Below are 16,066 nucleotides of genomic sequence, written 5' to 3' on the forward strand. Positions count from 1 at the left end.
ATATTCACATTAATCTGTAGAATTTAATCCACATGCTATGTAAGTCCCGCGGCGGACGTAAAGATGAGTAGAACCTGATCCTGAGTGGGTATCAAGGAAGTAACATCTTAGGGGAGGAGAAATATACACATTTCAACTCAGATGTTGGAAAAAATATTTCTTATACTCCTGTAGTAGGACACTTCTTAAAACTTTTACTAGTTATGTGCAAGGACTGTGCTAAGTACCGGGGATAAAAAATATCTGTCCCTGTACATGAAGTGTTTTCAGTGTGTCTAATACTGCAGAAAGTACTCTGAGAGGCACAGAGGAGAAAAATGCTAGTTCTGAAGAGAGATATGTATTGGAATCTGGCCTAGGAGAATTTTGACAGGTTGAGACAAGCAGGAAGGACATTTGAAGTGAAGCAAGATAGAACAATGGCTACAGGTCAGATCCTTGGAAACAAGAGATAAAGAAAGATGTCCAGGACCTTAGATTTCTCAAGTTCAATTTTGCCATAGCCAGGCACCCCCCTGCCATAGCCAGGTCTTTGTAAGAAACAAGACCAGAGTTCTGGTCATGAAACCCGGTGTGGACACTAGCCCACGTATGCAGGCACCACAGATTCTCTTGTACCTCTTAGTCCTGAGCCCACACACACCGGGCAGCAGCCTGCCCTTTCCACCTGGGGCCCCGATCGACAACCAACACTTCAGTGGGAAGGAAAAGCCAATTCAAGGAAAAGCCTCCAAAGAAAAAGAGGGGAAATGAGTTTTTACCCCCCAAGACAGAGAATAGAGCAGGCCTCATGTACCACCCAAAGCCCTGCTAGTTAGAAGCACTAATAAAATGTGAGAATTGTTTTAACTGCTGTAGGAAGGCAGATGCTGATTCAACCTTGATGGGGTATGCCTCAGGCACTACCTCAGCAGCAAAACTCCACCACAAACTGTTACTCACCATTTTATTGGCAAGGAAAAGGCCTTAAAGGGGAGGAGAGGGGCACCTGGGTGGCTCAGTCGGTTAAGCTTCGGACTTTGGCTCAGGTCATGGTCTCACGGTTCATGAGCTCAAGCCCTGCTTTGGGTTCTGTGCTGACAGCTCAGAGCCTGGAGCCTGCTTCCGATTCTGTGTCTCCCTCTCTCTCTGCCCCTCCCCTTACTTGCACTCTGTCTCTCTCTCTCTCAAAAACAAACATTTAAAAAACAATTTTTAATAAAAAAAGATTATGAGGATAGGAATTCTGTCTTTTATTTCTATATCTTTGGCATCTATGCATTGCCTGGCACATAGTAGGTTTCTACAAATCTTTGCTTGTGGTGTGCGGTTTTTGTTTTTTGGGTTTTTTTGGTTTGTTTTTGGGGGATTTTGTTTTGGAAGTTTTTGAAGAAATGCTAGCATATCTAGTTTTTACTTGTGGTGAGTGAAATCTGTGGCTAGGTACAATTTTAAACAAAATCCAAGACTCCTGAGAAAAGGAATAAACTTAGAGTCAAAACATGATAAATGTTGTAATTACTCCCTGAACTACAGTAACATGAATACTAATATTTTCCTCAAAATAAACTCCAAACTTAACACAGTGTCCTTCCAGATAAGTGTGAAGGAAGGCAGGTGTTTTCCCAATGCTGTTCTTTGTGGGAGCTGTTGGCCCTAGCACAGTACTTCAGGGCTGGAGTGTAAACAGAAAGTATTCCAACTGGATCCATGTACTTTTAACAGTAATGTAACAGAAACCAGTGGTCTCTGTTCTTCTCCAAAATGCGTTATCTTGAGCAGACCTCTACTGTGAGGGCATTTGTAGTTTGCACACAGCAAAATTTCCAGCTGGAAATTTGAGTCTAGTTGAACGGTTACATAAAATAATCGTTTATGAGAATTTTGAGCAGCACAGCAGAGACATGAAAATAGACTAACGTATCCTTTGCGACAGAAAATGAGTGTCTTGTTCAAAATGTAAAGCAAGCTTTCTTTTGGGACCCGTGTGACTAGATAGGGTAAAATCTAGGTCTCTGGATTTGTCACTTGAGTGTCCTTTGGTTATGAACACAGGTACTATGGTCTCCAGTGTAAAAACTAAATTTTCTTTCTGGTTGTGTTTGCACAGACACGCGTGTGTGTATGGTGGTAGGAGATGTATTAGTTAGGTCCTGATGACCTGGGAGGGGGGGAGGGGGGGTGACTCACAAGTACCCTGAAGACGTAGGAGGGCCCTGCGGGGAGAATTCTGTCACCGGGTGGTTCCACGGGGAACGGCGACGCGCAGTAGGGGGAGCATTATGCGTGGGGGCGCCATCTAGCGGGGGCGCCGCGACGAGTGCCTCACGCTCCACCTCGGCCCCGCCCCGCAGCACCCCGCGCGTCCCCCCACCCCGCTCCCGCCCCGAGCCGCGCCCCCCCAGCCCCCACCCCCACCCGAACACCCCATCCCCCACCTCAATCACCCCTGCCTGGCGCCGCTCGAGGTCCCTGCGCTCGTTGCGGGCTCCGCAGGTGCTGCCGGCCCATTGGCCAGCGGGCTCCGGGCGGGAAAAGCGGCCAACGGCCGCAGCCGGCCCTTGCGGTGTGGGGAGATGGCGTCGGGGGCCAGGGCTCCCGGGCCGGAGGACTCCGTCCGGACCGCCAGCCCCGACAGGCGAGGCGAGAAAGGGGTGTCCGCGCCCACCGGGGCGGTAGGGACCCTGAAGAGCGCCGCATCCCGGGTGCGGTCGGTGGTGGCGTCCCCGCGCCCGGTGAAGGCGAAGGCGGGCCGGGAGGCGGCCCGGAGGCGGCTGCAGCTCCTGCCGGCCTCTCACGCCCAAGGCCGGGCCGAGGGGGCCGAGGTGGGGGAGGAGGAGGAGGAGGGGGCGGAGGTGGAGGAGGAGGAGCCCCTCCTGTCGGTGCCGGAGGAGGATGAAGAGGAGGCGCGGCCGTTGCCCCCAGTCTGCATGTTCCCCATGAGGGGAATGTGGCGCGACGAGAAGGTGGCGCTCTACTGCGACGAGGTGCTGCAGGGCTGTAAGGTGAGAGGCCGGCGCGAGGAAGCGGGGTCCTCCCCGCGGGGCACCGACAGAGCCTGCGGTTCCCAGAGTTCAGGTGACTCGGCGTCGGCGGGGCCTCCGCCTTCCCCGGGGCACCCGGCCCGGCCCCAGCGCGTTACCGTTAGGAGTTCCGTCCCAAAGGCCATCACCGATTAGGGGGGCGGCGCGGTGGAGCGCTTCCCAGCTTTCTGGGAGCTTCCAACACCCGGAGATCGATAGGCCTCACCGGTGCCCAGGTTTACAGCTTACGTTTTCCCATTTGACGATTTGAGATACGATGACTTAGCCTTGACTTCCACCGGACAGTACTGAACGTGTCGACACTTTGTGGCTCCCGGACTGAACAGGTCTACACTTCGCGGTTCCCAGACGTGAGTCTGCGATGTGGAATGGTGTTTCGGATCCAAGATCCGTCGGTACCTGGCAACACTGACTAGAGCAAAGATGATTCTAACCTATTTTGTTGTTGTTTTTTAAGTTATAGCAAGAGATTTTGTGTACAAAGATATTCATTGCACCGATAATAATCAGAATTGAAAAATAGAAACTTAATTTCCAACGGATGGGGCAGGTAAAGAACCTGTGGGGGCTGCGGGGCACCTGGATGGCTCAGTCGGTTGAGCATCCGACTTGGGCTCAGGTCATGATGTCCGAGTTCACGAGTTCGAGTCCCATGTCGGGCTCTGTCAGATTCTGTGTCTCCCTCTTTCTCTGTTCTGCCCCCACTTGCGCGCGCTCTCTCTCTCTCTCTCTCTCTCTCTCTCTCTCTCTCTCTCTCTCAAAAGTAAATAAACATTAAGAAAAATTTTAAACAAAAAAATAAAAACACCATTACAATAAAACTAGGACACTATTAATGGCCTAATTATATCTGATACTGAGGGTTGGAGAAGATGAAGTCTCTGAAAGGCAGTTGAAAAACGTTTATATATATAAATTATTGTGTCATTAAGCAGAGGTGTAATGACTGAGTTTCACAGTAGTTGAGGTAGCTGAATTGAAATTTAAAAAATCAAATGGGCAGCATTTATTGAATGCTTAATATGCTTGTTTGTTTATAGAGTGGAGTGCTGTCTTAAATTTTTATGTATGAATATGTTTTAAATAGGTTATTATATCTCTAAAGTTCAAAAAATAATTGCTATTTTTAATATGATAATTACTATTTTTAAGGGTATAATTGCAGTTCTTCCTCCTCAGTGGATTAATAAAACAAATTACTTAAATATAAATAACAAGTAGATGTCTCAGCACTGAATGACTCTATTGAGTGAATAGATCTTTTTAAGGTTTTAATGTTTATGATATTTCCAGTAAACATAAATTCAGTTAAAATCTATGACTTTCCAGGTTTTTAAAGTTATTTAAGGGTATATTGGTCCCATATTTAAATAGAAATCAGTAGGGGCGCCTGGGTGGCGCAGTCGGTTAAGCGTCCGACTTCAGCCAGGTCACCATCTCGCGGTCCGTGAGTTCGAGCCCCGCGTCGGGCTCTGGGCTGATGGCTCAGAGCCTGGAGCTTGTTTCCGATTCTGTGTCTCCCTCTCTCTCTGCCCCTCTCCCATTCATGCTCTGTCTCTCTCTGTCCCAAAAATAAATAAATGTTGAAAAAAAAATTAAAAAAAAAATAAATAGAAATCAGTAAAAATATTTATACATATCCTTCTACATATATATTTTTTTCTTTTGCTAGGCAGAAGATGCTGATGGGGCTATGAGTAAATATCTGTCAGAAAAATTAAAGTTGAAAGGCAAATGGCTTGGCGTCTGGAAGACTAATCCTGAGTTATTCTTTGTGAAATATGAAGAAGCTTCTATCCCTTTTGTTGGTATACTGGTTGAGGTAAATAATTTTTACCTGATCTTTGTTCTTTTGAGTGAAATTATCAGTTCTTTTTATGACGAAAATATGACCTTACTAATTTGTTGCTTTGATACTTAAACAGAGATTGACAAAGATTGTGTCCATTTTAAGTTTCTAAGCAAATTAATAGCATAAAAAGAAGTTGGGGTGCCTGGGTGGCTCAGTTGGTTAAGCGTCCAACTTCAGCTCAGGTCATGACCTCACAGTTTTGTATGTTCAAGCTCCTCATCGGGCTCTGTGCTGACAGCTCAGAGCCTGGAGCCTGTTTCAGATTCTGTCTCCCTCTCTCTGCCCCTCCCCTGCTCACACTCTGTCTATCTTTCTAAAAAATAAATAAACATAAAAAAATTAAAATATAAATAAAAAGAAAGGGGGATATTAGCATCCATTTACCTGTGCACAGTTAATCATTAAATGGAATCTACTGTATCAGACAATATTTATTAGCTTAGTTTCAGTTGCTTAAATAACAAAAGTGAATTTCTTTTTTTTTTTAATGTTTATTTATTTTGGGGAGAGTGCGCAAGTGGGGAAGGGGCAGATAGAGGGAGACACAGAATCTGAAGCAGACTCCAGGCTCTGAGCTGTCAGCACAGAGCCTGACGTGGGGCTTGAACTCACGCACCTTGAGATCATGACCTGATCCCAAATCAGATGCTTAACTGACTGAGCCACCCAGGTGCCCCTCAAAAGTGCATTTCTTTAAAATTAGTAATTTAGGCTGTAACAGACTTGGGCCCCCTTTTCCCATCATTTCCCTTTAATCTTCATTTATCTGAATTATGAGGTTAGTTAGATTAGGACAGAAACAGTGGATCAGAAAACTATTGGTAAAATTTGAAATTTCTTCCTATGAAAAGGTACCCTTTTAGTATAATGCATCAACTTCCAACACTTCATCTGGTAAGATTTTGCTTTTTTAAGTCTATTTTATAGGTTAAATATTGTGGCATGTTTGATGTCATAAGTTTGATTCCCTTAGAGATTAATTATCCTTGTATAGACGTTAATATCTATAATCACAAATGGTATCCTTGCCTCAGATATTTCAAATCTGCTGTTTTGGTCACAAGAAAAATTTGTGTTTGAAATTCATTACATTGCACACTACCTGAAAACAATTCAATTCTATGTTCTATGGAAAAGTAAGTTAGTGGTATTTTTACAGATAAAGAATGGCATATTTTCAATCATAGAGACTACAAAAAAAATAATAGAAACGTGGGATTTATTTTTCAATAATGTTCTGTTTTTAGTGTTCTTTGAGGTTTGCTTATCTCCAGATTTTGTGTAGCTTTTCCCTGGAACTTTCATGACTTCTCTGACTTTTTCATGTGGATAAAATAAGAGGAGGTAGTACTATATCATTATATTAAATATACATATATTGGTAGCATAAGTTTGGGATTTTTTTAGTCAAGTTATGTGGAAGCCTGATACACACATCACATTAAAGCAGGGCATTTCTGACTGAAATAAAGAGGATGGTATTCTAGCATATGGTTGGCTTGGCTTTTCTCAACACTTCATGATAGACGCTCTACTCTATAAAACCTTTAAAGATCCTTAAAATTACCTAGAAATTCTATCAAGTTCTAAGGTTTTACATGCAATCCATTGATTATTTGCTGTCTTTTCCACTCCAAAAGTAGCAAGCAGGATCACAGATAGGTTGCTTTAGAATCTGCTAGGGGTTTGCCAAAGACCTTTAATCATTAGAAAGATAGGAAGAAAATGGGGAGAACACAGGGAAAAGCAGAATAGTATATTGGCAGATTCTAATTCTTTGAATAATGTGGCAGTGAAGCTAGCTCTTGGGACCTTTTTAAGGTAGTGCTGCACAATTCAGACGTTGTTTTGTCTGCCTTTGCTTCTTTAATCTTACTTGGATTGAAGTATCAACAGTGCTATATAATGCTCCTTGTTCTGAAGTCACAATAAATTATTCCTACGGACCTCATTCTCTGAGTCTTTTTCTTTAGATGCTCTATTAGTTTTCTATTGCTGCTGCAACAATTCACCATAAGTTTGGTAGCTTAAGCAATACAAATGTATTATCTCACAATTCTATAGAAAAAAATCTAACATGGGCCCAGTAGGCTAAAATGAAGATGTAGGCAAGGCTGCATTCCCTTCTGGAGGCTCTAGGGGAGAATCTGTTTCCTTGCCTTTTCCAGCCTCTAGGAGCTGCCTGCATTCCATGACTTGTCTCCTTCATCCAACTTCAAAGTCTTTCTCAGACCGTATCTCTCTGGTTCTTTGCAGGTTGGAAAGGTGCATGTCTTTTAAGACTTGTGATTAGAATGGGCCTAACTTGGTAATTTAGGATAACTTTCCCATCTCAATTCCTTAACCTTAATCACATCTGCAAAGTCCCTTTTACCATGTAAAGTAATATATTCACAGATTCCCAGGATAAAGGCATGGATATCTTTGAGGGCCATTATTCTGCCTGCTACAGATTCACACAATAACAAGGAAAAAATTTGGAAACATATGATTGGAAGGAAATCTGGCATGTCTTCAATCTTGGTTACAAAGTGCTCCACAAATTAAGGAAACTGTTTTATAACCTTTGTAGAAAATAGTTTGCCAAGGGGCGTTTGGGTGGCTCAGTCGGTTAAGCGTCCGACGTCAGCTCAGGTCATGATCTCACAGTCCGTGAGTTTGAGTCCCATGTCGGGCTCTGTGCTGACAGCTGGGAGCCTGTAGCCTGCTTTGGATTCTGTGTCTCCCTCTCTCTCTGCCCCTCCCCTGCTCATGCTCTGTCTCTCTCTGTCTCAAAAATAAATAAAGACATTAAAAAAAAAAAGAAAAGAAAGAAAATAGTTTGCCAAAATATATTAAGAATTTTAAAATAGTTCACCCATTATATTTCAGTTACTTCAATAAAGCTAGAAAAAATAAAAATAAATAGACCCCCCCTACAGAAAAATAAATAAAAATGAAAATGAAAAAGTTCATTTCTAGAAATTTATTCTACAGAAATCAGAAATGCAGAAAAAGATTTATATATTGAGGGATCAAAGTGATATTTATAAAATTAAAAATTGGGAATAGCATAAAACTTTAATAATAGGATGCTGGTCAAATAAAGGATGATATAAGATAGGATATTATGTAGTTGTAAAACTTATATTAACAAAAAACTTTTAGTGATTTAGGAAAGTGCTCAATGTGTATATAAGATAAAAGATTATAGAACTAGATATGCAGTGCGATCCAATTATGTAACTTATATAAGTATGTAGAATGAAGCTGGAAAAGGTTAATGGTGGTTGTTTACCTTTGTTGATAGGATTATGGTTGATTTTTAAACATCTGTATATAAAGCATGTATAGTCACTATCAGTAAGCTTAGAGAATCTTTAACTTTTTTTTTAAGGTTTATTTATTTATTTTGAGAGGGAGAGCGAGCAAGCAAACAAGGAGCAGAGAGAGAGGGAGAGAGAGAGAGAATCCCAAGCAGGCTCCGCACTGTCAGCACGGAGCCCAATATGGGACCAAACTCACGAACCACAAGATCATGACCTGAATCAAAATTAAGAGTTGGATGCTTAACCAACTAAACCACTCAGGTGCCCCTAAAGTTTTTATTTAAATTCCAGTTAGTTAACATACAGTGTAATATTAGTTTCAGGTACACAATATAGTGATTTAACATTTCCATACAACACCCAATGCTCATCACAAGTGCACTCCTTAATCCCCATCACCTATTTAACCCATCCCCCCACCAATCTCCCCTCTGGTCACCATCAATTTGTTCTCTAGTTAAGAGTCTGTTTCTTGGTTTGTCTCCCTCTCTTTTTTTCCCCCTTTGCTCATTTGTTTTGTTTCTTAAATTCCATAAATGAGTGAAATCATGTGGTATTTGTCTTTCTCTGACTGACTTATTTCACTTAGCATAATACTCTCTAGCTTTATCCATGTCGTTGCAAATGGCAAGATTTTTTTCTTTTTTATGAATAACAGGCCATTGTGTATATATACCACGCCTTCTTTATCCATTCATCAATTGATGGACACTGTTTCCATAATTTGGCTATTGTAGATAATGCTGCTATAAACCTTGGGGTGCATGTATCCCTTTGAATTAGTATTTTTGTATTTTTGGGTAAATATCTAGCAGTACAATTTCTGGATCATAGAGTTCATAGAGTAGTTCTATTTTTAACTTTTTGAGGAAACTCCATACTGTTTTCCAGAGTGGCTGCTCCAGTTTGCTTTCCCACCAGCAGTGCAAGAGGGTTCCCCTTTCTCTGCATCTTTTACCAACACCTGTTGTTTTTTGTAGTGCTGATTTTAGCCATTCTGACAGGTGTGAGGGGATATCTTCTTGTAATTTTGATTTGTATTTCCCTGATTATCAGTGATGCTGAGCATCTTTTCATGTATCGATTGGCCATCTGAATGTGTTTTTTGGAGAAATGTTTGTTCATGTCTTCCGCCTATTTTTTAATTGGATTATTCAGTTTTTTTTTTTTTTTTAATTTTTTTTTTTTAACGTTTATTTATTTTTGGGACAGAGAGAGACAGAGCATGAACGGGGGAGGGGCAGAGAGAGAGGGAGACACAGAATCGGAAACAGGCTCCAGGCTCTGAGCCATCAGCCCAGAGCCCGACGCGGGGCTCGAACTCACAGACCGCGAGATCGTGAGCTGGCTGAAGTCGGACGCTTAACCCACTGCGCCACCCAGGCGCCCCGGATTATTCAGTTTTGGGGTGTTGAGTTTTGTAAGTTCTTTATATATTTTGGATACTAATCCTTTATTTGATATGTCATTTGCAATTATCTTCTATCATTCAGTATGTTGCCTTTTAGTTTTGTTGCTTGTTTCCTTCACTGTGCAGAAGCTTTTTATTTTGATGAAATCCCAATAGTTTATTTTTGCCTTTGTTTCCCTTGGCTTAGGAGACATATCTAGAAAGAAGTTGCTATGGCTGATGTTAAAGAGATTACTGCCTGTATTCTCCTCTAGGATTTTTATAGTTTTAGATCTCACATTTAGGTCTTTAATCCATTTTGAATTTATTTTGGTGTATGGTATAAGAAAGTGGTCCAGTTTCAATAATTACTTTGAATGTTAAAAAACTAAATTCTCCAATAAAAATACATAGGGTGACAAAATGGAATAAAAAGCAAGACCCATCCGTATGCTGTCTACAAGAGACTCATTTCAGACCTAAAGACACGTGCAGGTAAAAGTGAAGGGACATAAATGCATTTATCATGCAACTGGAAGTGAAAATAAATCAGGTAGCAATACTTATATCAGACAAAATAGACTTTAAAACAAAGACTGCAATGAGACAAAGGACACTACATAATCATAAAGGAAACAATCCACCAAGAAGATATAAGAATTATGAGTATTTATGCACTCAAAGCATCCAAATACATTAAACAGCTAATAACAAAAATAAAGGAAGTAATTGATAGTAATATTATAATTAACACTCCACTTACATTAATGTATAGATTACCAGACAAAATCAAAAAAGAAACTGTAGCTTTGAATGACACACAGGACCAGGTGGATCTAACAGATATATTCAGAACATTCCAACCTAAAACCGTGGAATACGCATTCTTTTCAAATGCACATGGAACATTATCCAGAATAGATCACACATGTTAGGCCACAAAACAAGTCTCAGAAATTCTGAAGTCATACCATCTTTTCCCAACCACAATGCTGTGAAACTAGAAATCAACCACAAGAAAGAATCTAAAAAGACCACAAATACCTGAAGGTTAAATAACATGCTACTAAACAATGATGGGTTAGCCAAGAAATCAAAGAGGAAATAAAAAATTACATGGAGACAAATGAAATTGAAAACACCAGCATCCAAAATCTTTGGGATGAAGCAAAAGCTGTTCTAAGAAGTTTATAGCAATACAAGTCCACCTCAAGAAGCAAGAAAAATCTCAAACAACCTAACCTTACACCTAAATGAGCTAGACAAGGAACAAACAAAACCCCAAGCAAGTAGAATGCAGGAGTTGGTAAAGATTAGAGCAGAATAAATGAAGCAGAAACTAAAAAAAAAAACAAACAATAAAAGGGATCTATGAAACCAGGAGTTGGTTCTTGGAAAAGGTAAACAAAATTGATACACCTTCAGCCAGCTCATCAAAAGAGACAGAGATAACTCAAAATCAGAAATAGAAAAGGAGAAATAACAACTAACACCACAAATACAAAAGATGCTAAGAATATTATGGAAAGTTATATGCCAAAAAATTGAACAACCTAGAAGAAGTAGATCAATTCCTAGAAATATATAACCTACCAAAGCTGAAGCAGGAAGAAACAGAAAATTTGAACAGAACAATTATCAGCAATGAAATTGAATTGGTAATCAAAAAAACTCCCAACAAACAAAAGTCCAAGACCAGAGGGCTTCAAAGGTGAATTCCACTAAACATTTAAAGAGACAATACATATTCTGCTCAAACTATCCCCGCCCCCGCCAAAAAAAAAGAAGAAGAGGAAGGAAAGCTTTCAAATTCATTCTAGGAGGCCAGCATTACTCTGATACCAAAACCAGATACCAAAACTATACCAAAAAAAGGGGGGGGCACCTGGGTGGCTCAGTCAGCTGTATCTGATTCTCAGTTTCGACGCAAGTCATGGTCTCACAATTTCATGAGTTCAAGCCCCACATCGGGCTCTATGCCAACAGTGCAGAGCCTACTTGTGATTCTCTCTCTCACCCTCTCTCTCTCTGCCCCTTCCCTGCTCATGCTGTCTGTCTCTCTCAAAATAAATAAATAAACTTTAAAAAAATTTAAAGAGAGAGAGAGAGAGAGAGCGCACTACAGGCCAATATCTCTGATGAACATGGATGCAAAAATCCTCACCAAATATTAGCAAACTGAGTCCAACAATACATTAAAAATATTACCACAACCAAGTGGGATTCATTCCTAGGATGTGTTATTGAGTACTCACAAATCAATTAATGTGGTACATAACATCAGTAAGACAAAGGATATCCATTCATGATAAAAACCCTCAACAAAGTAAGTTTAGAGGGAACATACTTCAACACAATAAAAACTATATATGAAAAATCGAGAGCTAACATCATTTTCACTGGTGAAAAACAGAGCTTTTTCCCCTAAGGTCAGGAACAAGACATGAATGTCCACTCTCACCACTTTTATTCAACATATTACTGGCAGTCCTAGCCACAGCAATCAGACAACAAAAAGAAATAACAAACATCCAGATTGGTAAGAAAGAAGTAAAACTTTATGACTTGATACTATATATAGAAAATCCTGAAGATTCCACCAAAATACTAGAACTGATTGTTCAGCAAAGTTTCAGGATACAAAATCAGTATACAGAAATGTGTTGCTTTTCTATACACTAATACTGAAGTAGCAGAGAAATTAAGAAAACAGTTTCATTTACAATTGCACCAAAAATAAGAAAATACCCAGGAATAAACTTAACCAAGAAGGTGAAAGACCTGTACTCTGAAAAGTAGAAAACAATGATGAAAGAAATTGAAGATGACACAAAAAATGGAAAGATATTCCATGTTTCTCGATTGGGAGAACAAATATTGTTAAAATGTCCACACTACCCAAAAGTAATCTACAGATTTAATGCAATCTCTATCAAAATAACAATAGCATTTTTTGCAGAACTAGAATAAGTCGTCCAAAAATTTGTACAGAACTATAAATTCCATTGGCTTTGGATAGCCAAAGAAATCTTGAAAAAGAAGAACAAAACTGTAGGTATCATAATCCAAGATTTTGAAATATACTTTATAAAGTGGTAGTAATCAAAACAGTATGGTATTGGCACAAAAACAGACACATAGATCAATGGAATATAATAGAAAACCCCAAAATAAACTATATGGTCAATTAATCTTTGACAAAGGAGGCAAGAATATGCAATGAGAAAAAGATTGTCTCTTCAACAAATTGTGCTAGGAAAACTGGACAGCAACATGCCAAAGGATGAAACTGGACCTCTTTTCACACCATACACAAAAATAAACTCAGGATGAATTAAAGACCTAAATGTTAGATCTGAAACCATAAAAATCCTAGAACAGAGCACAGGCAGTAATTTCTCTGACATCAGGCATAGTAACATTTTTCTAGATAGGTCTCTTGAGCCAAGGGAAACAATAGCAAAAATAAACTATTGGGACTTGACCAAAATAAAAAGCTCCTGTACAGTGAAAGAAACAAGCAAAAAAACTAAAAGATAACCTAATGAATGGGAGAAGATATTTGCAAATGACATTTCTGCTAAAGGGTTAGTATCTAAAATATATAAAGAACTTATAAAAGTCACCACTCAAAAAGCAAATAATGCAGTTATAAAATGGGCACAAGACATGAACAGACATTTCTCCAAAGAAGACATTCAGATGGCCAACAGACATGAAAACATGAAAAGATATTCATCACTCATCATCAGAGATATACAATGAGATATTACCTCACACCTTTGAGAATGGCTAAAATCAGAAACAGGAAACAACAGTGTTGATGAAAATGTGGAGAAAGAGGAATACTTTTGCACTGTTGGTGGGAATGCAAACTGGTACAGCCATTGGAAGACAGTATGGAGGTTCCTCAAAAAACTAAAAATGGAAATAGTGATCCAGTATTCATACTACAGGGTATTTATTCAAAGAATACAAAAACGCTACTTCAAAAGGATAAATTCACCCCTGTGTTTATTGCAGAATTGTTCACAATAGCCAAATTATGTAAGCAGGTCAAGTGTGCAGTGACAGATAAGTGGATAAAGACAATGTGTGGGTGTGTGTGTGCGTAACAGAATATTATGAAGCCACACACACACACAAAAAAGAATGAAATCTTGCCATTTGCAACAACATGGATGGATCTAGAGAGTATAATGCTAAGTGAAATAAGCCAGAGAAAAACAAACACTGTATGATTTCACTCACGTGTGGAATTTAATAACGAAAATAAGGGGCGCCTGGGTGGCGCAGTCGGTTAAGCATCCAACTTCAGCCAGGTCACGATCTTGCGGTCCGTGAGTTCGAGCCCCGCGTGGGGCTCTGGGCTCATGGCTCAGAGCCTGGAGCCTGTTTCCGATTCTGTGTCTCCCTCTCTCTCTGCCCCTCCCCCATTCATGCTCTGTCTCTCTCTGTCCCAAAAATAAATAAACGTTGAAAAAAAAAAAAAAAGAAAAGAAGAGAAGGGCGCCTGGGTAGCTCAGTCAGTTAAGTGTCTGATTCTTGATTTCATCTCAGGTCATGATCTCATGGTTCATGAGATCGAGCCCCACGTCAGTCAGGCTTTGCGCTGACAGTGCAGAGCCTGCTTATGATTCTTTCTCTCTCTCTCTCTCTCTCTCTCTCTCTCTCTCTCCCTCCTTCCCTCCCTCCTCCCCTGCTCTCATGTACTCTCCCTCTGTCTCTCTCAAAATAAATAAAAACTAAAAGAGAGAGAGAGAAAACAAAGAAAGAAAACAAAAGGGACAAACAAAAAAACTCTCAACTATACAGAACAAACAGAACAAACAGATGGTTACCAGAGGAAAGGTGGGTGGAGGGATGGGTGAAATAGGTGGAGAGGATTAACACTTATCTTGATGAGCACTGAGTGGTATATGGAATTGTTGAATCACTATATTATACACCAGAAACTAATAGAACACTGATAACTATACTGGAACTAAAAAAATGTGGGCTTTGAAAAATTGTGTTATTTTATTTAATATTGATCTATAATGACTTTGTGTGTGTGGTTAAAGGAATCATAAAATTTAAAAGAAGAAATTTTGTAAGTACATCATGTGTGAGGAAAAAATCTTTGTGGTTTGTTTTGATTTGTAACTACAGATTTTATAATATTTATCTTAGGTAATTTGTAAACCACATCAAAGCTCATCATCTTGTTTCAAAGTTACTGTATCTGTTGCTGAGCCCTTTTCTTCTAATATTGCAAATATTCCAAGGGGTTTGGTCAATGAGATTTTGGAAGAACTGGAGCACAGTGTACCTCTCTTGGAAGTCTACCCTGTTGAAGGTCAAGATTCTGATAATCATGATATTGCTTTGGCCTTGGAAGTTGTAAGGTATTTGACCTTTTTACCTCTTAACGTTAAAATTATCATATTCAAAAAGTTAATATGTAAGTGTATAAGAACTTTATAATAGTTATTGATTTAATTTTTACTCACTGCTGAATTAAATTTGTCCTTTTTTTTTAAAGTTTGTTTTTTTGTTTATTTATTTATTTATTTATTTTAAATTTTTTTAATGTTTATTTATTTTTGAGACAGAGAGAGACAGAGCATGAACGGGAGAGGGTCAGAGAGAGAGGGAGACACAGAATCTGAAGCAGGCTCCAGGCTCTGAGCTGTCAGCACAGAGCCCGACGCGGGGCTCGAACTCACAGACCGTGAGATCATGACCTGAGCCGACGTCGGATGCTTAACCGACTGAGCTACCCAGGCGCCCCTGTTTATTTTTTAAGCAATCTCTACACCCACTTCATGACCCTGAGATCAAGAGTCACGTGCTCACTGACTGAGCCAGCCAGGTGCCCCTGTCCATTTAAAATAAAAAAAATTTTTTTAATGTTTATTTATTTTTGAGAGGCTCCAGGCTCTGAGCTGTCAGCACTGAGCCCAACGCAGGGCTAAAACCCACAAACTGCAAGATCATGACCTGAGCCAAAGTCGGATGCTCAACTGACTGAGCCACCCAGGCCCCCAATGTCCAACTCTTTAATTTGACTCTGGTCATGATCTCATGGTTTGGGAGTTCCAGCCCCACATTGGGCTCTGCACTGACAGTGCAGAGCCTGCTTGGGATTCTCTCTCTCTCCCTCTCTCTGCCCCTTCTCCACTTGCTCTCTCTCTCTCTCTCTCTCTCTCTCTCTCAAATTAACTTAAAAAAAATAAAATAAAAATAAAGGTTTGATTTTTATATTAGTTCACTGAAAGGTTATTTAAAAATATTTTTCTGGAGCATCTGGGTGATTCAGTCAGTTAAGTGTCCAACTTTGACTCAGGTCATGATCTCATGGTTTGTGAATTCAAGCCCCAGAGCTCAGAGCCTGGAACCTGCTTTGGATTCTGTGTCTCCTCTTTCTGCCCTTCCCCTGCTCATGCTCTGTTTGTCTCTCTCTCTCTCTCTCAAAAATAAATAAAACATTTAAAAATTGTAAATATATATG

General features: G+C 40.1%; 1 protein-coding gene across 1 annotated transcript in view; it reads left to right on the forward strand.

Moving 5' to 3' along the window:
• The first annotated feature begins 2,432 nt into the window (after positions 1–2,432).
• SHCBP1L (SHC binding and spindle associated 1 like) overlaps positions 2,433–16,066 on the forward strand; it is a 37,365-nt gene continuing 23,731 nt past the window's right edge. The window contains exons 1-3 of the mRNA XM_047839739.1: positions 2,433–2,984; positions 4,696–4,845; positions 14,746–14,960. Coding sequence (XP_047695695.1) covers positions 2,556–2,984; positions 4,696–4,845; positions 14,746–14,960 — 794 coding nt within the window. The 5' untranslated portion in view covers positions 2,433–2,555. The remainder of the gene's footprint in view (positions 2,985–4,695; positions 4,846–14,745; positions 14,961–16,066) is intronic.

This window comes from Prionailurus viverrinus, chromosome F1 (assembly GCF_022837055.1).
Source record: "Prionailurus viverrinus isolate Anna chromosome F1, UM_Priviv_1.0, whole genome shotgun sequence".
NCBI lineage: Eukaryota > Metazoa > Chordata > Mammalia > Carnivora > Felidae > Prionailurus > Prionailurus viverrinus.